The 21,939-nt window shown below is 35.8% G+C and overlaps 2 protein-coding genes across 2 annotated transcripts in view; one reads left to right on the forward strand and one right to left on the reverse strand.

Moving 5' to 3' along the window:
• Positions 1 to 19,573, forward strand: part of LOC136802373 (transportin-1-like) — a 30,210-nt gene extending 10,637 nt beyond the window's left edge. The window contains exons 4-23 of the mRNA XM_067059104.1: positions 148 to 281; positions 422 to 503; positions 922 to 1,044; positions 1,248 to 1,366; positions 1,901 to 1,961; positions 2,301 to 2,414; positions 3,137 to 3,209; positions 3,693 to 3,845; positions 4,266 to 4,339; positions 4,754 to 4,905; positions 5,211 to 5,307; positions 6,086 to 6,355; positions 12,573 to 12,731; positions 13,622 to 13,808; positions 14,343 to 14,438; positions 14,664 to 14,739; positions 15,579 to 15,678; positions 16,059 to 16,133; positions 17,955 to 18,066; positions 18,636 to 19,573. Of these exons, the coding sequence (XP_066915205.1) occupies positions 148 to 281; positions 422 to 503; positions 922 to 1,044; positions 1,248 to 1,366; positions 1,901 to 1,961; positions 2,301 to 2,414; positions 3,137 to 3,209; positions 3,693 to 3,845; positions 4,266 to 4,339; positions 4,754 to 4,905; positions 5,211 to 5,307; positions 6,086 to 6,355; positions 12,573 to 12,731; positions 13,622 to 13,808; positions 14,343 to 14,438; positions 14,664 to 14,739; positions 15,579 to 15,678; positions 16,059 to 16,133; positions 17,955 to 18,062 (2,253 nt within the window). The 3' untranslated portion in view covers positions 18,063 to 18,066; positions 18,636 to 19,573. The remainder of the gene's footprint in view (positions 1 to 147; positions 282 to 421; positions 504 to 921; positions 1,045 to 1,247; positions 1,367 to 1,900; positions 1,962 to 2,300; positions 2,415 to 3,136; positions 3,210 to 3,692; positions 3,846 to 4,265; positions 4,340 to 4,753; positions 4,906 to 5,210; positions 5,308 to 6,085; positions 6,356 to 12,572; positions 12,732 to 13,621; positions 13,809 to 14,342; positions 14,439 to 14,663; positions 14,740 to 15,578; positions 15,679 to 16,058; positions 16,134 to 17,954; positions 18,067 to 18,635) is intronic.
• Positions 6,689 to 9,447, reverse strand: LOC136802386 (uncharacterized). The gene has a single exon (XM_067059121.1). It carries the CDS (start codon positions 8,668 to 8,670, stop codon positions 7,078 to 7,080), a length of 1,593 nt encoding a protein of 530 aa, XP_066915222.1. The 5' UTR covers positions 8,671 to 9,447; the 3' UTR covers positions 6,689 to 7,077.
• Positions 19,574 to 21,939: the final 2,366 nt, after the last annotated feature.

Consider the following 21,939-nt stretch of genomic DNA (forward strand, 5'->3'; position numbering starts at 1 on the left):
CCATTCTGAATTTTTGTACAATTATTGTCACTTTTTTCTTATTTTTATCTGATGTTTAGGTAGGTCCATTCAGCATGTTTCTTGTTTCCATCTTTATGAGATCTTTTGAGTTAGCATATAAAAGCATATTACTTTGTAATTCTTTAGGGTGCTTTTGGAGCACTGCAGAAGATTTGTGAAGATTTATCTCGACAATTGGAAGGGGAAAACCACACTCAAATCCTCAATGTTATGATTCCCAAATTCCTTCAATTTTTCAAGCATCAAAGTCCAAAGTTGAGGTAAATGTTATTGATACAACTTAGTTGGTTATAATTTTCATTAAATATTCCAGGCTATAAACACCGATGTCAAATTCTGCTAATGAAAGTCATTTGGCCTTAATTCAGCTTTAGGATTCTTGTTATCATTTTTTATTTAGGTCTCATGCATTAGCTTGTGTCAATCAGTTCATTATATGCAGAAGTCAAGTCCTCATGAACAATATTGATAAATTTATGGAGGTAAGTAGATCATTGCTTAGATTTTCCTAGATTTTAAAGAAGTCACAGAATCTCTGAAACAACTCAGGTAGACGCTCAGTCTCATTTAGAGTCTATCGACTTTTAGAGAAAACAAATAATATATACATGATTGGAGCTGTAATCATGAGCAAAATGTTTATGATTGATTGATTGATTGATTGATTGATTGATTGATTGATTGATTGATTGATTGATTGATTGATTGAAAAGTTTAGCATTGCAAGTATTGTTTTTTGACTTTTTGAAATTCTTGAATCACAGACTTTTTTCACAGTATTCACCTTTATGTTATAATGGCACTTGATGTAAAAGGTTTATTACGACACTAAAGCTCTGAAGATTAGCCTATCCACCATTGAAATATCAGATATAACCTTTTACATGTCTTTTTCACCAGGGACTGTTTGCTCTGTCCAATGATGATGATGCTGAAGTGCGAAAGAATGTTTGCCGTGCTATTGTCATGTTAGTTGAAGTGCGCGTTGAACAGTTGATACCAAATATGAACAACTTGGTTGAGGTTTGTTTTTATTGTAAAATGTTGCACATGAATCAGGTCATATTATAGCATTCTTTGCGGTCAAAAAGGGAACTTTTTTTGTGTCAATAATCATTAATTTTACTTCTATTGTTTTAATTGTTCCATTTTGTTCTAATTTGCATTTTGACAGAACAAAATAAACTTAATAGATAATACTTATTAAATACTCACTCTTATTTTAGTATATGCTTATCCGAACACAAGATTCTGAAGATTCTGTTGCATTAGAAGCTTGTGAATTCTGGTTGGCGCTTGCTGAACAACCAATTTGTAAACAAGTTCTCCAGCCTTTCTTGCCGAGGTAAAGTTGTAGAGACTTTAACAATAGCATGTAAATAAGTAAGTCTGCCACTGCAGTCGGAGCCAACCCGAAAGCTCCTCTTTCGATCGATAGCTATCTACCCAAAGGTAGGGGAGGGCGCCACTCTTTCTCCCTGGATTGCTCCACTTACCCTTGATCCTTCCCTTAATTGCTGAGCATCAAGCAGATAGGCATCAAGTACCATTTTGAGAATCTTGAACCCACAACCTTGCGAACCGTAGCCGGATGCTCTACCACTGCACTATGGTCGCTCTTTATGTAGCATGTAATGTTTATACTATAACCTGAAGTGTTAATAAGTTTGATAATTCAATTGTCATTCTTGTCTAAAGGCATAAGAAGTTGTTTTTCCAGAATGTCTTTTAACCGAAAACCACATCTTTTACACAGTACCCCTCCTCTCGATAAAAGGAAAAGTGAGATTAGGAAAGCCTACTTCCTCACATATAAGTAAAGATTTTACAGAAAGGGCTTTTCTCTATTGCATTTTCATTAACTTTTTTTTCTCAATAGGCTTGTCCCTATCCTTGTCAATGGAATGAAATATTCTGGAATGGATATCATGTTGCTGAAAGTAAGAGTCTGAGTTTTAGCTTTAGATTCAGATTTTTGTGTAAACAATGAATCCGATAATACTAAAATAATATAAGTTTAATGTTTGTTGCCCAAGGTGTACCAAAAGAAAAGTATATGTTGGATGAAAAATTGTCGTCAATTTCTTAAACAAAGATTGTGTAAAAATCAACAGCTGTGAAAGCTTCCATCTAAGCCAAAATCCCATCTTTTGAAAATAAAAATTTTATTAATATTAAAGAGAATGACTTTAACAAATATTTTCCTATGTTTAAAACTCTCACCAACTCTTCAGTTCTTTTGATTCAAATTTTCAAAAAAAATTTTTTACCAAACTCAGGGCGATGTCGAAGAAGATGAGACGATTCCAGACAACGAACAAGACATCAGACCACGCTTCCACAAATCTAAAATCCATAACCTTGACCAACGAGAAAACTCCAAGGATGAAGATGTAAGAATGAAAAACCATGTCGTTGTGCTGAGAAAAGAACAAATTTTGAAAACTATGTTTTAAAAGCTATATTTACTGTCGTGTGTATCTACATTTAGACTAATAAATGCCATACCAAAGGAGTGATGAGTGAGAGGAAAGAGCTTGGATATTAAAATATCCAGTTAAAAATGTGATAGTCCTAGACAAATGGAGTTGTTTTATAGGAAGCTTCATTTTAAAACAACAGCACTTTTACGTCAGTGTACTATGAAATTCTTATCATCACCAAGGACTTGCTGAGACTTGTAATGCGATCTCACTCAGTCTTCCCTTTGGTGTTTGCTACTTAATTGAGGTAATTGCGCTTTCGCATGTCGGAACTATTATAGTGTAGTTAGTTTACAGTTTAACTGCAAATTGCCGGACTTCAATAACTAAGATGTAAATTTCAACATTTGTGTCTTCAAACAAATCTCATTTCAAAACCAGGAGATTCATATTTGGCCAAAATCTATTTCAAATTCGAATTTCTCTAATTCAAACAAGTTTCTTTTCTCTCTTCAGTTAACAATTTCTCTCATGAACTTTACTCCATAATTCAAAATTTCCTTAACTCAAACAAATTTGTGTTCCCCGTACCTGTTCGAGTTATGGAGACTCAACTATAAAAACTGTATTAAACTCTCCTTACTAATCTTGTTATTTTTCCGATCTGAATTTTCTCATCATATCTTTTTCAGGATGATGGTGAAGACAGCGACAGTGATATTGACGGAGATATGAATGATGACTTCCTCACTGATTGGAACCTCAGTATGTCTCCTTTTTCATTTCTGTTATTTTTAACACCCATTTCACTGTGTCTAAAATAATTCAATGGTGTGTGTCTACACAGGACCTTGAAAACCTTCTAAATGAAAGCTCAAACTTAAAAAATATTGAATTTCTTAAAAAGTTTGATTTTGATAGAATAACCATTTCCCACTTTATATTGGAGTCTTAATTACCATTCCATAAAAACTGTAATCTTTCCATAATTCACGATGAAATGCCAAAATCTTTGAACAGATTGTAGTTTTTAACCGTGAATTCAGCCAACCTGTGTTAAGTTACTTTGGCCACTTCAGTAAAGCGTGTCTAAAACTGGTTGATTAATTGATCGTGAAATGACTTCAAACTTCCACATGTCAAACACTCATGTCATATCCTATTTAGATGCGTTTTTATATGCAAGGTGCTTGATTTTGTTCTGGCAACTTGCTTCAGATGTCTAATATTCAAGTTCTTCGTTTTCAGGAAAATGCTCAGCTGCCGCTCTTGATGTATTAGCCACAGTTTTCCGTGATGATTTGCTACCATTTTTGTTGCCAATTTTGAAAGAGATATTGTTTCATCCGGACTGGGTAACAAAGGAATCTGGTATCCTTGTACTTGGAGCAATCGCTGAAGGTCTGTTGTCTGAATTTATGGTTTCAGATGTTTCCATAATTCAGAACTTTTTTAATACCTTATTGGTTCTTATGTTGGTAATTATGAGGTTACACCAATAATCGCTAAATAGGTCTCGACTCACTTCAAATCGGACAGACTTTAGGTTTTAAATTTCGGCCGTTTGTGCGACGACCCTAATCTGTCGAAATTTCAAAAAAAGCACCGATAAGGAACAAACGCGGGTCTTACAAAAACGTTGTTCTACTAATTTCGATTCTTCTCTAATAAATACGAAAAAAATTCCTGGTCCTATGAAAGTCAAATATGATAACAAAGACTTATTTCAGTACGTTTCATAACAACATTGTATAATATAAAAAGGTATCAACGACAATTGTTTTCGCAAAAAATTTTAAAAATTTCCTTTTTTCGGTACAGGTTGTGTAAATGGTATCAACCCTCACTTGCCAGAGCTGGTGCCTTTCCTTATTACTTCTCTCAATGATAAAAAGGTAAAGGACGTTTTTTAAAGTATATTTTTTATCAGAACTAAGCTGTCGTCAACCTTGAAGGCATCTTCAATCTTTAAGGAATTTTCTTTGCTGAAAGTTGTCAATAACCCTTCCCCCTTTGTATCTTATTAAAGTAAGGGAAATAACTAAAAAGCACCAAATAGAGGCGATAATTCACGTGTATAACCCAGTAATTTAGGAGTTTTATACAATCTATTGGCTCAACCCTCTATTGACTGAACAGAATATTGGAAGATGCCAGGATTCGAACCGAGATCCACTCGTAAATTTTCGTCCCATTTGAGCAAAATGAGACATGAGGAATCTTTTAATTTGGAGTTGAATTTTTATAATAAGAATAACCAATTATTAAAAAATATATGTCGTCGTATTAATTTTATAACAATTTTCAAGGCATTGGTTAGATCCATAACTTGCTGGACGTTGAGTCGATATTCTCATTGGATTGTCAGCCAACCACACGAACTATACTTACAAAAATTGATGACAGAGTTATTGAAAAGAGTTCTGGATAAAAACAAGAGAGTACAAGAGGCTGCTTGCAGGTGAGAATAGCTAATGAAGTGAAAATCATTTTGGTCTTTCTCCCTTGAGAAAGAAAGAACTCTAATAAAATTTATTCAACTTTTACATTAAGTTTTTAAACACACACGTAGAAGAAACATCGAGAAGAAAACTCCATCGTCGAGTTTTTGTTCCTGACCTCCAATCTCTATAACTTAAATTCTCTTAAACAATATTACTTTAGCCTCTACTTCAGTCTCTGTAACTCGAACTCTCCATGACCTAAAGAAATTTATGTCCCTTGTGCGAGTTTAAGTTTATGATCAATTTATACACTCCATTTTAGCGCATTTGCGACTTTGGAAGAAGAAGCATGCACAGAACTTGTTCCTTATCTTGGATTCATCTTGGAAACCCTCGTATTCGCTTTCAACAAATATCAGGTATCTTTTTACATCTAATCAATTCCCTTAAACCCTTCAAACTCTAACCATTATTTCACGCATTTTTTATCATTAGCTTATTTTTTTTAAGAAATAGCGAGTTTACCTTCTTCCACATTGCGCGATCACAACTTTAAAAAAACTTCTTTTATTGATTCTGCTCTAACAGCATATTTTGCGCACCTGCTTTACCGTCGTTCTTTCTTTCCTTCGCTGGTCAATCGTTTGCACTACCCTATCATTCTAATCCTTATCTGATTTTCTTATACACCATCGACTATTGATTTCTTCGATTATATCTACATAAAACACTAGTCAGAGCTACTCTGTTTTCCTCAAGCCACGCCACTCGAAGCATAATAATGCTGCATCTTTGCTGACCACTTTGAATACAGCTCGGTACCGGGAGAAGGATCTTTGATCAAATTGCCGACACCGAACTGTGGTCTACTTTATAAGACGATGCACAATCTTGCTTCAGCCAGTAATTGATTAGCTATGTCTAGTGTTTTATATAAAATATTTGTTCTATAAACCCGTAGCAGAGCGGTCAGCTTTTAAGTAGACTGGTAGTACACATGTCAATACACGTATAAGTCTTTCTGACGACGGTATCGAAAAATGCTTTCGTGGAATATTGTTGGATTTGGCTCTTCCAGAAAAGCTCATTGCGGCGAAAAAGTAATGTCAATTTCGTCAAGCTATTCAAATGCTTAGGTTAGAAAAAGACACTAAGTATAGTTTTGATGGAAAAATTTGTATTAATTTTTTTTTATAGCACAAAAATTTGTTAATCCTATATGACGCTATCGGGACGCTGGCCGACTCTGTGGGTCCACACTTGAACAAACCGGAGTACATCAACATGTTAATGCCGCCCCTGATCTCCAAATGGAACGCCCTTAAAGACGAAGACAAAGATTTGTTTCCACTATTAGAATGTTTATCTTCCGTCGCCACCGCGCTACAATCTGGATTCTTACCTTACGCAGAGCCTGTTTACTATCGCTGCGTATCCCTTGTGGAACAAACGCTCGCTCAGTGCTATGTAAGTTTCTCCTCGTTTTATTTCATTTTGTTTTCTCTCTCACTCGGGGGGTTGGATGAAAAACTTTTGTAAATCTTGACTCAAATATTACAATTTGTTGGAAGTTCCCTGACCGGGCTGTTTGGGCCTAAATTTGATAAAATTAGATACCAGTCTATTTTCTTATATATGCCGAGAGTGCTCAATGATATCAGAGCTTGTTCAAATTAAAAGAAAGAGACTTTGATTTATTATTCAGAACTTTAAGTTTTATGCCGCCCGTATGGATGCTAAATAAAGTTAGATATAATGCGATAATACAACATAGCAATTTAATGAAAGACGGACAAGTGGTTCATTGGTAATTAACTACTTCTTTGCGTAAAAAAGGGTTAGCGATAACTTTAATATAATGTTATTCATCATTACATTCATATTACACTCATATTTGAAATTATATAATATTCTTCACAATTCTACAACATAATTTAAAACTTATCTTCCATTAAAAACTAAAAAATGCATCACTTTGAGTTCCGCTCTTACACACTAATCATATGTACAGTAACGATTGTTAGTTTTTAATTATGGAAGATAACTTATTAAATTTTGACATATGACTCTGGTTCTTTACTAATCGAGCACTCTTATGGCATTTGATTTACCACACTTGTTTCAATTCTACTTAACATAATTTTGAGATTCCATTGAGAAAGAAAAGAACGCTACGTATCGTTTGTGTCTTAAAAGTCAACAAATTGAATATCAGTCAATTGTTTCTTTCGAGTGATATAAATCACCAACATGATAAATCCAAGCACCAAAAAACAACTGGAATAATACGTCAAAACCGACAATAAAAAGGGCGTCACAAAGCTTGCAACAACCATGCCAACCCTTGAGACTGCCGCTCTCAAGGCTTCTGCGAAACTTTGTAAATCAGACGGTACCATTCGACCGAACATGCTCCTCATTGAGATTGACTCCATGAACCACACCAGAACCAATGAGAGTATAAACAAAGTCACATAGAATGGATCCCAGTACTTATTCCGCGCTTCTAACGATATCAACAATAATGCCAAATATAATGTGATGATGGAAGGTAGGCTTGTATATCCTACCCTGTACATAGATTGATGTGTGGTGCATACCTTAGACAGAACTAAGGATTGGATCAGAAAAATCAGACCGTAGGCTACAAATATGATGGCGAGTGTATTTAAAGACCAGTCCATGACTTGGTAGTTTATAAGTGGAATCAAGGATTCTCCGCTGGCTATGATGAACATCATGATGAATGAATAGGCCAATATAAGCCATTGGTCGAATGATTTTATAAAGAAGAATGGGTTGGAGATCCTATTGTTCGATCTTCTCGGCTGTAGATTTTCTGCATCGTGCGTAGAACCTTCTTTATGTAGATGACGATCCTGTCCGCGTAGTAAGAGGCTTTCATCCCCTATGGGTGAGCTTTTACCCTCCGAATTCAGAGTCTCTTGGTGGTGATTAAAGTCAATTTCATTGTCTGGTATTGGTGGTGGTATAAGAGGTTCTTTTTCTTCCGAAGGTAGGATATCATCATTGTTTAAGTTCTGGACGTAATAGTTATTACTAAAGACTGTATCCTTTATATATTCTGGTTCCTCGCCCATACCGTTTTCGGCTAGGTAACTTTTCATGTCGAATTCCATTGAGCAATCATACATCATAATCTGGCACAGTACTAGCGTCAACAAACAAAGTATTGCAATCAGCACTCCTGCAATATTAAATCCATTCACTTGTACGCCATAAACGTGGAAACGTAAATTCGCTAACGGGGTCGATAGAACGGGTCCGACCACGTAACCGACGGAACTCATAACCGCAAGCCAACATATCACACGGTTACTACCCTTTGAATCATACATCCGGATTACCTCTCCAATGCAAACACCGGTAAAGCTCTCTCCGGCTCCGGCTAGAAGACGTCCTACGAATGGGAACGCTGGAGATGCAGATACGGTATAAATGAGATTACCAACGATTTGTAATAGTAGGGTGGTGCTGGTGAAGAGCTTCATACGGCGTGTCCGGTCCACATACTTGCCCGCTAACACACCAAATAATGCGGAACTGATGTAAAACGCTGTTGTAATCAAAGCGTAAAACGTATTAACGTTAGTGACACGGACTGAATATTTCAAATACGGCACTAAAGTGGAGAGGATGATTGTAATATCAATTCCACCCACTAGATTCACCAATAACAATGCCAACATTGTTTTTGTACGTTTCGCTTTCCATTGGCTGAAAGCCAGTTGCTCTTGCTGTTTCGTATCTCTGTGCACCATCTTATCTAAAATGTAAAAATGAACATTAAAAACACAGTAGTGTGTGCGACGCTTCGACGGTTGTCTTTACAATTATACATTGACTTTTACGTTCATTTATCTAAAATGTATGTAACTTTGTTGAAATTCACTCTCGAAAAGAAATTTCAATAACGAGATCTTTTGTTCCATATCTCTGTTATTATTACTATTATAGAGATTTACAAGTTAGGCTCACAGTGGGCCTCTAACCAGCATTCTTTTTGCATCATCAGACTATATCCAATCGGACATTATTGGACTAAATCTAATCTCATAACCGATTACCATTTCGAATGCATATAATGATTTGAAAAGTTCTTCTGCTGAATTTTACAAAACCGCGTTTGGGTCTGGGAAGAAGCTATGTCACGTTACCAATACCCGCAGTTTTCAAGATTCATTTATCATTTTATAAGAAACAATTCTTTGACATGAGCAACCATAGAGCTTGGTATAGCTTTATTTTCTGAAGAAATATCAGAAAAATAAGTGATATGTGTCTTGTCCCACTTCCCCTTTTTTAGAGAAAATCCGTACCGAAGGAAATTTACTCAATGCACCCCCAAAATCTTAAAGAAAAGCCGTACAAAGTATATAATACAGTCACAAGTCAATAATTTCACAATATAACGACACAATGGTCACAACATAGTATAAGAAAGCCGCGGCTGGAATGATAACAACTGAATTTCTGTAGTTCTATCTCAGTCGTATTTGATGACTATTTGTTGATCAATCAGGAAAATCAGTAATCAAGAAATCAGTAATCAGTAATTAGTAATCATCAGTAATTTTGTTCTGAAAATAGATAAAAATTGGTTATCAAAATGTGCGTCGTTGAAACAGATAAAATACAGAATATAGAATCATATAAAATCAACTTTTCAAAGTTTTCTGAATGTTGAGTATATATACAATAATACAATGGTATTGTAGAAAACAACAACCACATTGTATTGGATTGCAAGGAAAATATGATGAAGTTAAAACCCAGCTGGCACACAACGTCAAAACAACGTCCATTTGACATTCATAACGTCCAAATAACGTTATTTGAACGTTAAAACAACGTTATGTGCCAGCTGGGAAGCATTCTCATACATTGTAAGAAAATTGACATTTGGTAATTTTCATAAACGAGGACACAGTATTCGACTTTGAAATTCCGGGGTATGAGTTAGTGAAACTACCAAGGAGAAACAGACCTGGAGGTGGTGTTGGACTGTATATTCGTGACCAGATACCTTTTGTAGACAGAAGATTTAGACGACCCAGAAATCGAGGAAATTTGGATCGAAATTTTTCCAGATTCTAGCAAAACCTTAATTTTTTGTGTTGCATACCGCCCCCTGATAGTTCAGATTGTCTATCAAATGACTTCACAACAAAACTGTCTCATAAAGTCAAATTTCTTAACAACGAAAAGAAAGATGTGATTATAATAGGTGCAATTATCTCGTAAAAGATGATCGTTTTGCGTACGAAAGAAATGTTTATGGTTAATGCCTATACTCAATTAATCGAAAGAGCTACACGTATCACAGAATATACTGCTACCTTAATAGACGTTGTTTTAACTAATAATCCACATCAGTAACACTGTTAAACTGCAAGTTTAAGTGATCATAACTTAATAGGATGAATTCGTAAAATGAACGCTCTCTTCTATATCAACCAGAAATTATCGTGATTACAAAAATTATGACGTGGATATAATAAATAGAGAACTTCTGAATGTTTCATGGGATAAAGTCTACTTATGCCACTCTGTCAACACTTCCTTCGTACAGTTCAAAACAATCATATCTAATACGCTTAACAGACACGCTCCAATCGTTCAAAAAATCGTCAAAGGGAAACCATCACCCTGGTTAACCGAAGAAGTTAAAAGACATATGAAAATCCGTGATCAACTCAATCGAAAAGCCCAAAAATCAGGCCAACGCATCGACTGGCAGAATTATCGCAGAAAAAAAGAACTTTGTCCTAAATGAGATAAAGCGAGCAAAACAAAGTTATTTCAAAACACAAATTCAAGAAAACCATGGCAAATCCCACAAGTTATGGCAAACTATCAAGAAAATTTTCCCTGTTAAAGCAACTGCCACTACGACAACGAAATCGTTGATGATAAAATCATAAGTGATAAGAAATCTATCGCTCAGGGATTTTGTAATTTATATTCCTCCGTTGCATCAAAACTGAAACAAAGCTCTTTTCCTTTTGGAAATTTGAGAAACCATCAGAACCGCCTTTCCAACGAGTATCAGATGTTGATGTTTTAAAGTACTTGAAGAACCTTAAACGTAAATCAGCAACTGGACTTGACAACATGTCAACCTGCTTTCTGAAGGACACTGCTTATGTAATCAGTAAACCTACGTAACCTCAGTTAACCTACGTAATCAACCCATCGCTTCAACAAGGTGTTTTTCCTGAGGAACTGAAAACTGCAAGAGTATCTCCGATCTTCAAATCTGGAGCAAAAAACACATTCGACAATTACAGACCTATCAGTGTTTTACCATCCTTATCTAAAATCTTCGAAAAATCGATCGATCGACTGAACACGCTGTTTCCTTGCTGACAGATACAATCAGGCAAGCCATGAATGATGGGAAAATGACCGGAGCCATATTTGTCGATCTGAGCAAAGCGTTCGATGCAATCGACCACGCTTCAATTATCAACAAATTACCTATGGACTTTGCGACACATCCCAAAAATGGATTGCATCATGTTTATTTGCACGAACAATCTCGTCGCCAACGTTTATTTATTGTGGTGTCCCACAAGGATCCATCCTTGGACCTTGGATCCATCCTTTAACGATTCAGTCCAAAGTTTATCGACCTGTAAAATGCTCATGTATGCCGATGGCACCGTAATATATTTTTCCGATAAAAACATCGTATCCATCAAAAATAATTTACAGAAAGACTTTGATTCATTATCAAATTATCTATGCTCAAACGAACTTATTATGAATTTGAAAAAGGGAAAAACTAAGATCATGCTTTTTGGTACAGACCAACGTATCCGACGTCTTGATAACTCTACCATCGAGATTCAGCATAATCATCGCATAATCATTGTACAAATATCTTGGAATCACCCTGACTAGCTCACTCAATATGAGTGATCACCTCAATTTCACGGTTGCAGTTTCCTTTCTGTATTCACGGGTATGGAACTGACAATCTTCAACAAAAATCTCGATATCAAGGAAGCGGATCGATTCATCTGAGATTTCATTGGTGAGATAAAAGATCAAATTTGTTAAATTGAGCATTCGAAAGTTCAAAAAAAGTTTGGAATTTGTCTTTGGCGAGAAAGTCTCCTCCGCAGTCATCAGTGAACCTCTTCCAAAGCTTGAGGTTTTGATCAAAAGCAGTTTTGAACTCAGGATTGGTTAGTAAAATAATGTCTTTCATGATAAAACTAAGAAATATGTTGGCTAACGGAACGCAATGCTTCTCAATCTCAAAATCAAAGTCTGCTTTTCCTCTTTCTCATGGTGAAAGGTTTAGATTTATAACATTTTTGATTTTCTCACAATCTTAAAATTCAAACTTCTACATTTTTTTGGAGCACCCAGTACCTTTATTGAAAAGCAACGTACAGTAGAGTCTCTTTAACTCGAACCTTTACAACTCGAATGTCTCCTTAACTCGAACAAGTTTTCTCCTTCCTTCAGTTAACAATGCCTTATAAACCTTACTTCTCAGCTCGAAACGAGTTATAAAGACTCCATTGTACCTTATTGGGGAAAGTGACGAAAATGCCTCTAGGTGACGAAATTTTCCCCGACTAAATAAAACTACGACATTTTTTAATAAGGTATTTTAAATCTTAAATTTTTATATCACGCAAACATTCAGGCTGCACAGATGAATCCAGGACAATTCGAAATGCCGGATAAAGATTTTATGGTAGTAGCCCTCGACTTGCTTAGTGGTCTTGCTGAAGGATTAGAAGGACAGATCGAACAATTTGTTAAGGACAGCAATATCATGGCCCTTCTCTTCCAGTGCATGCAGGTGAGCAAATTTTGGAGCTTCAGTTACCTTATTAAGAGGGTTCTTTTATCTGTGGCCATAGAAAAGTAATTGGCTTTTTATAGACTGATTCGGCAAAAGCCAATTCGGTACTATCTGCTTACCTGTCCCTAACTGACATAATCTTCATCCAAGAAATAAAAACAAACACAATGCGCAGGTCCAAACGGGGACACTAAAAGCCTTGGAGCTACTAAATCATCCTCTATATATTCTTTATGCCATCTCTTAGAAAAAATAGCTGATCGCGGTTGAAAATGACGTCACACGGAATCGGTCTATAGTATTTTATATCCAATTATTATCCATATAGCGGTCATTAAGTAAGCCATTAAAGGTTCAATCGGTGGACGGTATTGAGAGGTTTTGTGACTCAAATTGTCATACCCGCGCTGAGGAAACTAAAGCGCCAGGCTTCAGAGGGCTAAAATATCATTATCGGCCCGGGTATAGGTATATTTTTGTCATTAATTCTGCCCTTGCAATTTGATTATTAGCTCTCTAATGCCATTTGCGCCCTCCGCTTCGCGTCGGGCCCAAATGACACTATCGGGCGAATAATCAGACTACGCGGGCAGAAAATAACAACAACGACCTCAAACTGAACGCTATTGTTATATTATAACGCTTTTTGGACCTACCTGGAGATCCTATAAATTAACCTTTGTCCGTCCATCCGTCAGTTTTTTTCTGATTTTTGGCACAAAGGTGCAAAATAGTAATACTCTTGAGGAAATTTTTTAAGCTGTTCTGCATCTCTAAAACTCGAATTTCCGTAACTCGACTATATTACACTTCCCTATTTGCTCCAACTCTAATAATTAGGTAGGTGCAATCAGCGTTCCGATAATTATATACGTTTTATTTCTAAGGATCCTGGACTAGAAGTCAAACAGAGTTCTTTTGCGCTTCTTGGAGACTTAACCAAAGCTTGCTTCCAACATGTAAAACCTGCTACCAGAGATATTATTCCAATCCTCGGACAAAACCTGAATCCAGAGTTCATCTCCGTTTGCAATAACGCCACGTGGGCTATCGGTGAACTTGCAATCATGCTAGGTATTAATTTTTCTCAGTACGAAATTCCACCACTGTCTCGGTGCATTGTATTTTTAGTAACAAACCAACCGTATTCCCCAAAAAAATTTACTCATCAAAGAAATTTCTCTGGGTCTCTGCGGTTGAGTGCAATTCGTCTTTAGCATTAACGCTTAACTAAATTACTTTATCACTCCAATGCATAAAGATATCTTACATTTTTCACAAGAGCGTTCTCATACGTTATGTTTTTAAAGTCCGGTGCGCGAAATGGGCGACAGTGGACGACCTTTTTTGCCTGAAGAAAAGATTACGTTTTGAACTCCCTTCAACTTTTTTTTTGTTCGCGCGAAACTTTTTTATGACGTAATATTTTCTTCAGGCAAAAACGGTTAAGAAAAAAACTGTCAACCATTTCGCGCGAATGTGGAGACATGCCTTAATACCGTTTAAAAAAGTTTCCTTGTATTTTCTCCACGCCGCCCGCTAAGGGTTGATATATGTATTATGAACAACTCTAACTTAACGCAAAACTTGTTCTTTATTACTTAACAGGTGCTGAAATGAATGAATTTTTGTCAGTGGTGTTACAACAGTTGATCAGTATCATTAACAGACCAAAAACACCCAAAACTCTGCTCGAAAACACAGGTAAGTAAGACACATACCAAGTATGGAAAAGAAACACTCAAATCCCTCTACCAAATAAGTCATACAAGTTTGTATTTTTTATAAGCACAACCTATATAAGAAAATATGGTTTGGTGGGTATTGATAATAAGTCATATACGTTTATCTATGGCATCTCTTTGACTTTTTCTTAGTTTTCAACGAAATTGAGCTTGTCTTATATATGGAATATTCTCTTTCTTCAAGCCATCACTATCGGAAGACTTGGACTTGTTTGCCCAAGCGATATTTCGCCTCACTTAGCACAGTTCATTCGACCATGGTATGTATGTTTTTGTTTTTATAGGGAGGTTTTTGGCTTATAGTTTCAAGGATTAAATTTAGGAGGATTGTACCCTTTCCTCGAATCAAACAAAAAACTTTAAGTGATTCTCGCTCGCTAATTCGAACTCAAACAGGAAAGTTTAATTAGTTCGAAATATAGAGAAAGTAGTTAACTAGGGTTTCTCCTTCATGGAGGCTTGAAACGAGTTCGAATCAGAGAAAAATATTCGAATGACAGAAGTTCGAATATACCTCCGATACTTACTTGCAAATAGATTTTTTTGAGAGGAACACCTTCGCCTTTTACTAAATAACAACGTGAGCGTCGAACCGTATTTCAAATCCGAATTTTCCTTGGACTTCATAAATTTTGATTGAATGGCCAATATAGTCCTAAAATTTATCTCGGCAATTATATAAAAGCGGGCCGAGACTTGAATTTCTTTGTCAATCGAATGCGCTACCGTGACTTGAAGTTAGATTACGAAACCATCAAAGATGAAAACGCAACCATAAAAACAAAGAGCCGATGTTGAACACATAGCTGCGTTTGTTGGCTGAATTTTTCCTCATAACAGCCACAACCATACGGTGATCACTTGCAAACTTGTAAAATGGTTTTGAAGATTTAAGCAGAATCAGAAAAAAACAGAAATTTGATGTGGTTTAAACCTCGTTACATACAATCAATGACCTTGTTTGAAAGAAAGACTTTACCAGTCAAACTTTACAGAATTTACAAAAAGGTGATGTTTTTATGCTTCTGTTTCGGTCCTTAAATAACCATTACCATTTTGAGAAACTTCTTCATTTTCTTTTTCTTCTGCTTTTCCTCAGGTGTACTTCTTTACGTAACATCCGTGATAACGATGAGAAAGACTCGGCTTTCCGTGGTATTTGCGCTTTGATCGGTCTCAACCCTGGTGGTGTTGTACAGGTATGTAGGCTTAATTACCTTAATCAATTAAAATCGAAGGTAGTCCCATCGCTTGTTATTGAACGCTATCATTTTGGCTAAATTATTCTGACGCACACATTTCATTAAAGGCCTATAACTTGACATGTGCTGAAAAAATCTGGTTCATGATCACTTTTCTCGAAAACAAACGATCTTTTCCGAGATGCGTCGCAGAAATATGATTCACCATTACGAAAAGAATATACAGTTAACCTTATTACATGAAAATAAGTAGATAGGTAAATAACGCAAACTCTGACTCGAGCTCTTCAATGAAACAAAAACTTTTCTTCGAAATAGTGAGCCTATCCTCCAAGAATTCGACGATTTAATAAATCATGTTTTTCGTTTATATTTAGGACTTCATCTTCTTTTGTGACGCAGTAGCATCATGGAACAGCCCAGCTGCGGATCTCAAGGAGATGTTCAACAGTGTAAGTCTAAGCCACAGTCCTAAAGCGTAATGGGTAATTAGGACCACTGCGCGCTAATGACGACTTGCTATTGGTCCAAAGTTTTGAAAATTTTTAAAGATTTTTGTGCCTAGCCAACGGGAAGCCGTTATGGAGGCGCAATCAGTCCTGATTACCCATGATTCATATCGACTGTGAAATTGCCTATTATTTGTGATTAATGTCCTTTAATGACCTTGAGAAAGACTACCAAACGTTTTTACAGGCTAACGCTCAGTAGTCAAAATGGAACAACTTGAAATCTCAGATTTCATATCTCTCACATACTGATCGTTAAAACTTTCAAGTTCCATTGTTCTTCCCAGTAAAATCTGCAGTTTTTACACTACTGACTCTTAATTCGCCATTTTCAATTTTTGAACTTACGTCAAGTTGGTAATCTGCTCAATCGATAATAATAGGGTTGTTCCAAATTTTATCAAGATCTGCAATACTACAAAAAACAGGAAATCAGCCAGAATCAGCTTTAGCAGAAAAACTCGGAAACGGTATATTTCACATGAAGTTTTTCACTCCCCTAGGAGGTATCGCTTAAAGTCGAAAATAAGACCCAAATGAAATCTTTAGGTATAAAATCTTATACTAAGTGTTTATGCCAAAAGTCAAAAAGTTGTCTTTTCTGTATAACATGGCTTCAAAGTACCATGCATGATCAAACCTATTGACGGAAAGAGCTAATTTGAAATATCTAGTATTGCAAATCTAAATGAAATATTCTGGCCTAAAACCTTAATTATAGTAAACGTTAGGGTCAAAAGTCAATGGTTAGCTCTTAGTCCAGACTCTTCTAACAGTAATCTATGACGTCAAAGGGCGGTCTTAACTCAAGTTCGCTTGCAAAACATGTAAATCTAGATCAGTATGATAATTTAGAAATATCAAAACGTGCTCTCTTCAAATGTAAATTCAAAATAAGTGGTGCCTCCAGAAATAAATAAAGTTTACTTAAAATTCCTTTTGGATTCAAATCTTGAAAAATCAAGTGTGGCATATCTTTTTTGCGCAATATAATCCGTTTTTCCCCACGCCTACTAGAGTTCACTTTTGAAATACAAAACCGCACCGAACCAATCAACAAGTGGATCTTGTTTGTTCTATTTTCTTGTTGTCTAAACAGTCTTCTTGGAATTTTTAACGCCTGCTCGTGTTAATTACTTTACATTTAAACCCCGTTGTGCACCTTACAAAACCTCTAGCCCCCTTCTATATGAAAATTTTAAATTTTTTTATCCGGTCGGCTCGATATTCTGCTAATGTGCACCAAATATGTGTCGGCATCTTTAATAAAAATTTGCCCACCTTATAATGTCGTCATCTTTGCCGGCAAAAAACCTCTAGCTTTTTTATCAATGTCATTCTTTTTGCTAGCCTATACTAGACGTCACGGCTTTTTTTCTACGCTGTAAGGTGCTCGCTATCTTTTTGCTCGAACTTTGCAACGCCACGTTAAATATATTTTATCGGAGTAAGGTCTGATATTTTGCCACCAACCGGTATTTCCCAAGCCGGTCCCGCATTACACGAGGCTTTATTTCTCCAATTCAAGCCCTAGGAAAGATTTTGAAAATGACAAAAACTGATGACGTCCAAGAGTGTTGTTGGCACCCTATATAATATAAGGCGCCAAATCTCTAACAGGTTAGAGGCTTAAAGCTGGGTCAGCATCAAGAAAGGTGCGATTCTGGAATTTTGCTTGACCTTACCACAAATTTTCCAGTGGTGGTCTAATACCAAAGCCTTAAAACAAGATGATGATATTCAATCTTTTCTCTCTATTTTTAGATACTGTTTGGGTTCAAGAACCAAGTAGGAGATGAAAACTGGCAAAGGTTCTCCGATCAATTTCCGCCACCACTCAAAGAGAGGCTGAAAACACACTACGGCATATAAACAGGTAAAAGACATCACAGTACAGGCATCTCGGGATACTAGTGATTCTCACTTCGATATGCTTGGTCGCAACTCTCTGTTCTGATTAGATTGATCCATAGGTCTACAGCTTCACAGGCTTATTAATGGATGCGTAGAAATAACATCTAGAGCGTATGCTACAGGAAGCAGTGTTCACCATCTAGCCCGAAGGGTTAGATTAGAATCTCTAAGCTTTTCCAGGCAAGAAAAAGTAAAGCTACTTATTTCCCATCTAAAATCAATGTGAAAACATAACGCGCGAGTGTTCTAGATGTGAAATCAGTGGTTTCACTTCCCATTCAGGAATCTCGAGTCTAGCTTGAAAGTCAATGGTGTTCACAGTTTTTCCGTCTAAGCAAAGTATGAAAAGAGACTTTCCCGTCCCTAAAATTTAGAAAAATTAAGCAAAATATTGAAATGAATGAATTTGTCATGTTGAGTCTATTTTCCGTCTAAAATGAAAATCTTTACTTCGACCATTGAAGAAACTGGTATGTTATAATTACATATAAACGTAATATGCTCATTGAATTACTTAAATTTTCGTTACAGATGTGTTGAAGCTGTTGAAGTGGAGAACAGGAGTCACAGAGGAGGAGATTCAATTCGAGAAAGAGTCCTCCATCGGAGGGACTTTCTCAACCGCTTTTTGGGTTTGTTTTATCTTTAATGTTGAAGAGAGGATAACTTAATGACCGGGTCAAAAAATCAACAAAGTCGGTGAACTGCGTTTCCCTGGTTTTTGTAATGTCAAAACTGCGGCGTGATCTGTTTACTGGCAACAAGGCGTGGCGTCTTGGTTGATTTTTGGGCGGGAGGGCGGCGGGTGTGCACCCTTAAGGTGTACTACGAAGGTCACACGGGCGCGGGAGGGTGCCTTAATAAGAAAAGAAATTCGTTTGCGACTGAAAGTGAGATTTTTGTAGATTAGTGTACGATTTTAGTTCCGCTTTCGATTTCCCCTCAAAGGCCTCTCGTTTGAGCTCTCGAGTTTTGTTTCTAGTCCCTATTGATGTTTTTTGTTTTTGTCTAGCTCTATTATTATCATGCCTTTCCAATTGGAAACTTTGAGCACTCAAGTGAAGGACCTCTCAATCAATCGGTTTTTAACCGCAATTTCTTTTGAAGTGTTTTATTTATCAGTTAAATTGATGTTTTTTTTAATTCTAGTACGCAATTTTTGAATAAGAACGAAGTATGTAAGAACATGATGCTTGTGGGCCAAAAATTTAAGAATACTAATTGTAAGAACGATCAAAAACCATAAAAAGTGATCGCTTAAGAACGCACATTAAATTAAATACAGTTGGCCCTCTCTCTAATTCGATCTTTAAGAGACCAAAAATTTTCTTAGAATTATAACATGATTCGAATTACAGAGAGTACTTTAATTAATCACTTTCTAGCTGAGGGGACCAAAATATTAATTCGAATTACAGAAAGATTCGAATAATAGAGGTTCGAATTAGAGAGAGTTGACTGTAATAACAGATAACGAGAACATTTTCAGAGAATCCATAAAATCGTAATTCAAATATCTTTCACAAACATTTTAAGCTTATTGCAAAAAGAAGCTACCAAACTTTTTTTCTTTTTACTTTCAAAATTCTCTTTTTTTGCTGATAAAAATCCAACGAGGTCAAAAATTTCCACAATATTTTAGTTGGATATCGAGAGCGGCTCTTATAATCATTCCAAACACTCATCCTACGATTTTCTCACTGAAGCTCATTAGCGATTTAATTTTCTTACAAAAGCATAAAGAAGGTCGGGTTTGGTTGGGAGGGCGGGCTCTCTTAACCTCACACTTTGCAATCTATTCTTTTAGTATATTATATATATTGTCTAGGATTTATTATCTAGGATTTATTATATTGTTAAGATAAAATATCATCTCTCATTACGTACGACAATTTTTATGAACAATTTTATTATCGTTATCATTATAAGTATTGATTACTTTTCATCCCACTATTCATGGTTTATTTATGACATCATCTTTCATTCATGATATTCATGACGTAATGTTTTTTTTTAGGAAACAGCCTGATTTTTGCCAGTAGTGGCAAATTTTGAACAACTTTTCTGTAGCTTGAATTTGCCACTACTGACAAGAACCGGGATATTTCCGTAGAAAATATTACGTAATGAATATCATGAATACGGAAACAGCCGGAAAAAACACTGGACGTAAGGCAAAACCTTTGTTTTTCGAATGTTTCCGTATTATGAAATATTAAGTCATGAATAACTTCGCTTATGAACTGACGGGCGTCAAGAATGCTGAGGGCATTTTATTTTATAAGTGTTTTTTTCAGCAGTTCTGCGTGACAAATTGACACGTCACCTTTTGTATCTGAAAAATAACTTTATATTGCTCACGTTCATGAGCTAGTATAATAAGGGCTCTCACTGTTAAGACCTTTTTAGATAGGCTTTATCATTTTTTTATTCTATTTTTCGTAGTGTTAAGTATTTTAAAATACAAGTCCCTGACACGAATACACCATTAACTCTTAGCGGTGCGGTCAGCTTTGTAATTAATATACAAGGAAATTTGTATGTGTCGAAAACACAAGTATAGGAATGATCTATTAAAAAATGAAAGGTATTTTTGCATTGAAGTAAGAAAGTGACGTCAATAATTTGGTTAGAGGGGGTTTATCTAAAGAATCCTGCATTACTAAAAATAGATAAAAAGAACGTCAAATTTCATAAAAAAACGACATATTTCGCCGTCCACAACCCCGACCGAAAGTGACTGTACCACCCCGATTCATTCCCATTCGTTTATCACGGGAATTAACTACATGTGGTCTAAAAGAACGACAAATTACGCATGCGTATTACAATGCAGGATCCTTTAGAGGAACAGACTGTTAAATAATTCGAATACTAACTAATATTCTCCACTCCACTGCAGAGACTCAGGGTAATTTCTCTCTTCTCATATGGAACAAGGTTTTGGCGCGAATCTGATAGATTAGTTTTAGAGGCAGTCTATAAATGCCGTGCGCCGAAAAAAAATGTTCTTTGTAAATTCATTTCCAGTTCCCTAAAGAGCTGAACGCGCCAATAAGGATTTATAGATGTAGCGTTTTTGGTATTAAAAAAAATTCGTAAGATTGTGAAAGATTTTCTTTTGTTTAAAAACAGGGATTCGTATTTTAATACAAGTTTGTTTAGCAAAAAAATATTTTTGTGCAATTTTAATGCCAGTCACACTGCCTGTTTTTCATTTTCGTGTGTGTTTTCAGGGTTCTAACGAACAAAGTGAAAACCCATTAGAAGTTTATATAGGTTTATAATTAATTTTTAAACGCTATCATTATGTTTAGTAGGAATTATTGAAAACGGAAAAAAAAGTTTTATAAAAGTTGAATATACATGGCATGAATTTCAAACTCATACCATTGATATCTTATACTGTAAAACACTATTTTCAAGCCACGGTAGAAGAAGAAAAATAATGTGCCATCGTTTGCTACAAAAATACTTAATGATGCGGTGCCGGCGATCTAAATTAACAACTAGGTTTTTGTCTGCTTTTTAAAGGATGTCGCATACACCTTTTTTTATAAGAACATAAGGCTTCCATTTTAAGAACAAGTTAAGAACATTTTTAAGGCTTTGCGGACTCTAACACACCCAATTTCTTAGGAAAATGGACAAAAATACCGGAGAAAATAAGAACAGGTTAGAACATTTTTAGTCTTAAAACTTGGATGTTCTTATAAAAAAACGTGTAGTTTTTTAGAAGCTGAGAAGGAGAAGATATATTACGATATTCGTTTTTTTTTATAAGGAACACGTTTATAAGGAACTCGAGGCTGATAGGGGTCCAAAAGATAAGGAA

This window comes from Clytia hemisphaerica, unplaced genomic scaffold (genome assembly GCF_902728285.1).
Source record: "Clytia hemisphaerica strain Z4C2 unplaced genomic scaffold, Clytia hemisphaerica genome assembly, whole genome shotgun sequence".
Lineage (NCBI taxonomy): Eukaryota > Metazoa > Cnidaria > Hydrozoa > Leptothecata > Clytiidae > Clytia > Clytia hemisphaerica.

Bases quoted from the DNA above. Each gene is read 5' to 3' on its own strand.
- LOC136802386 (XM_067059121.1), bottom strand. From the start codon at position 8,670: ATGGTGCACAGAGATACGAAACAGCAAGAGCAACTGGCTTTCAGCCAA.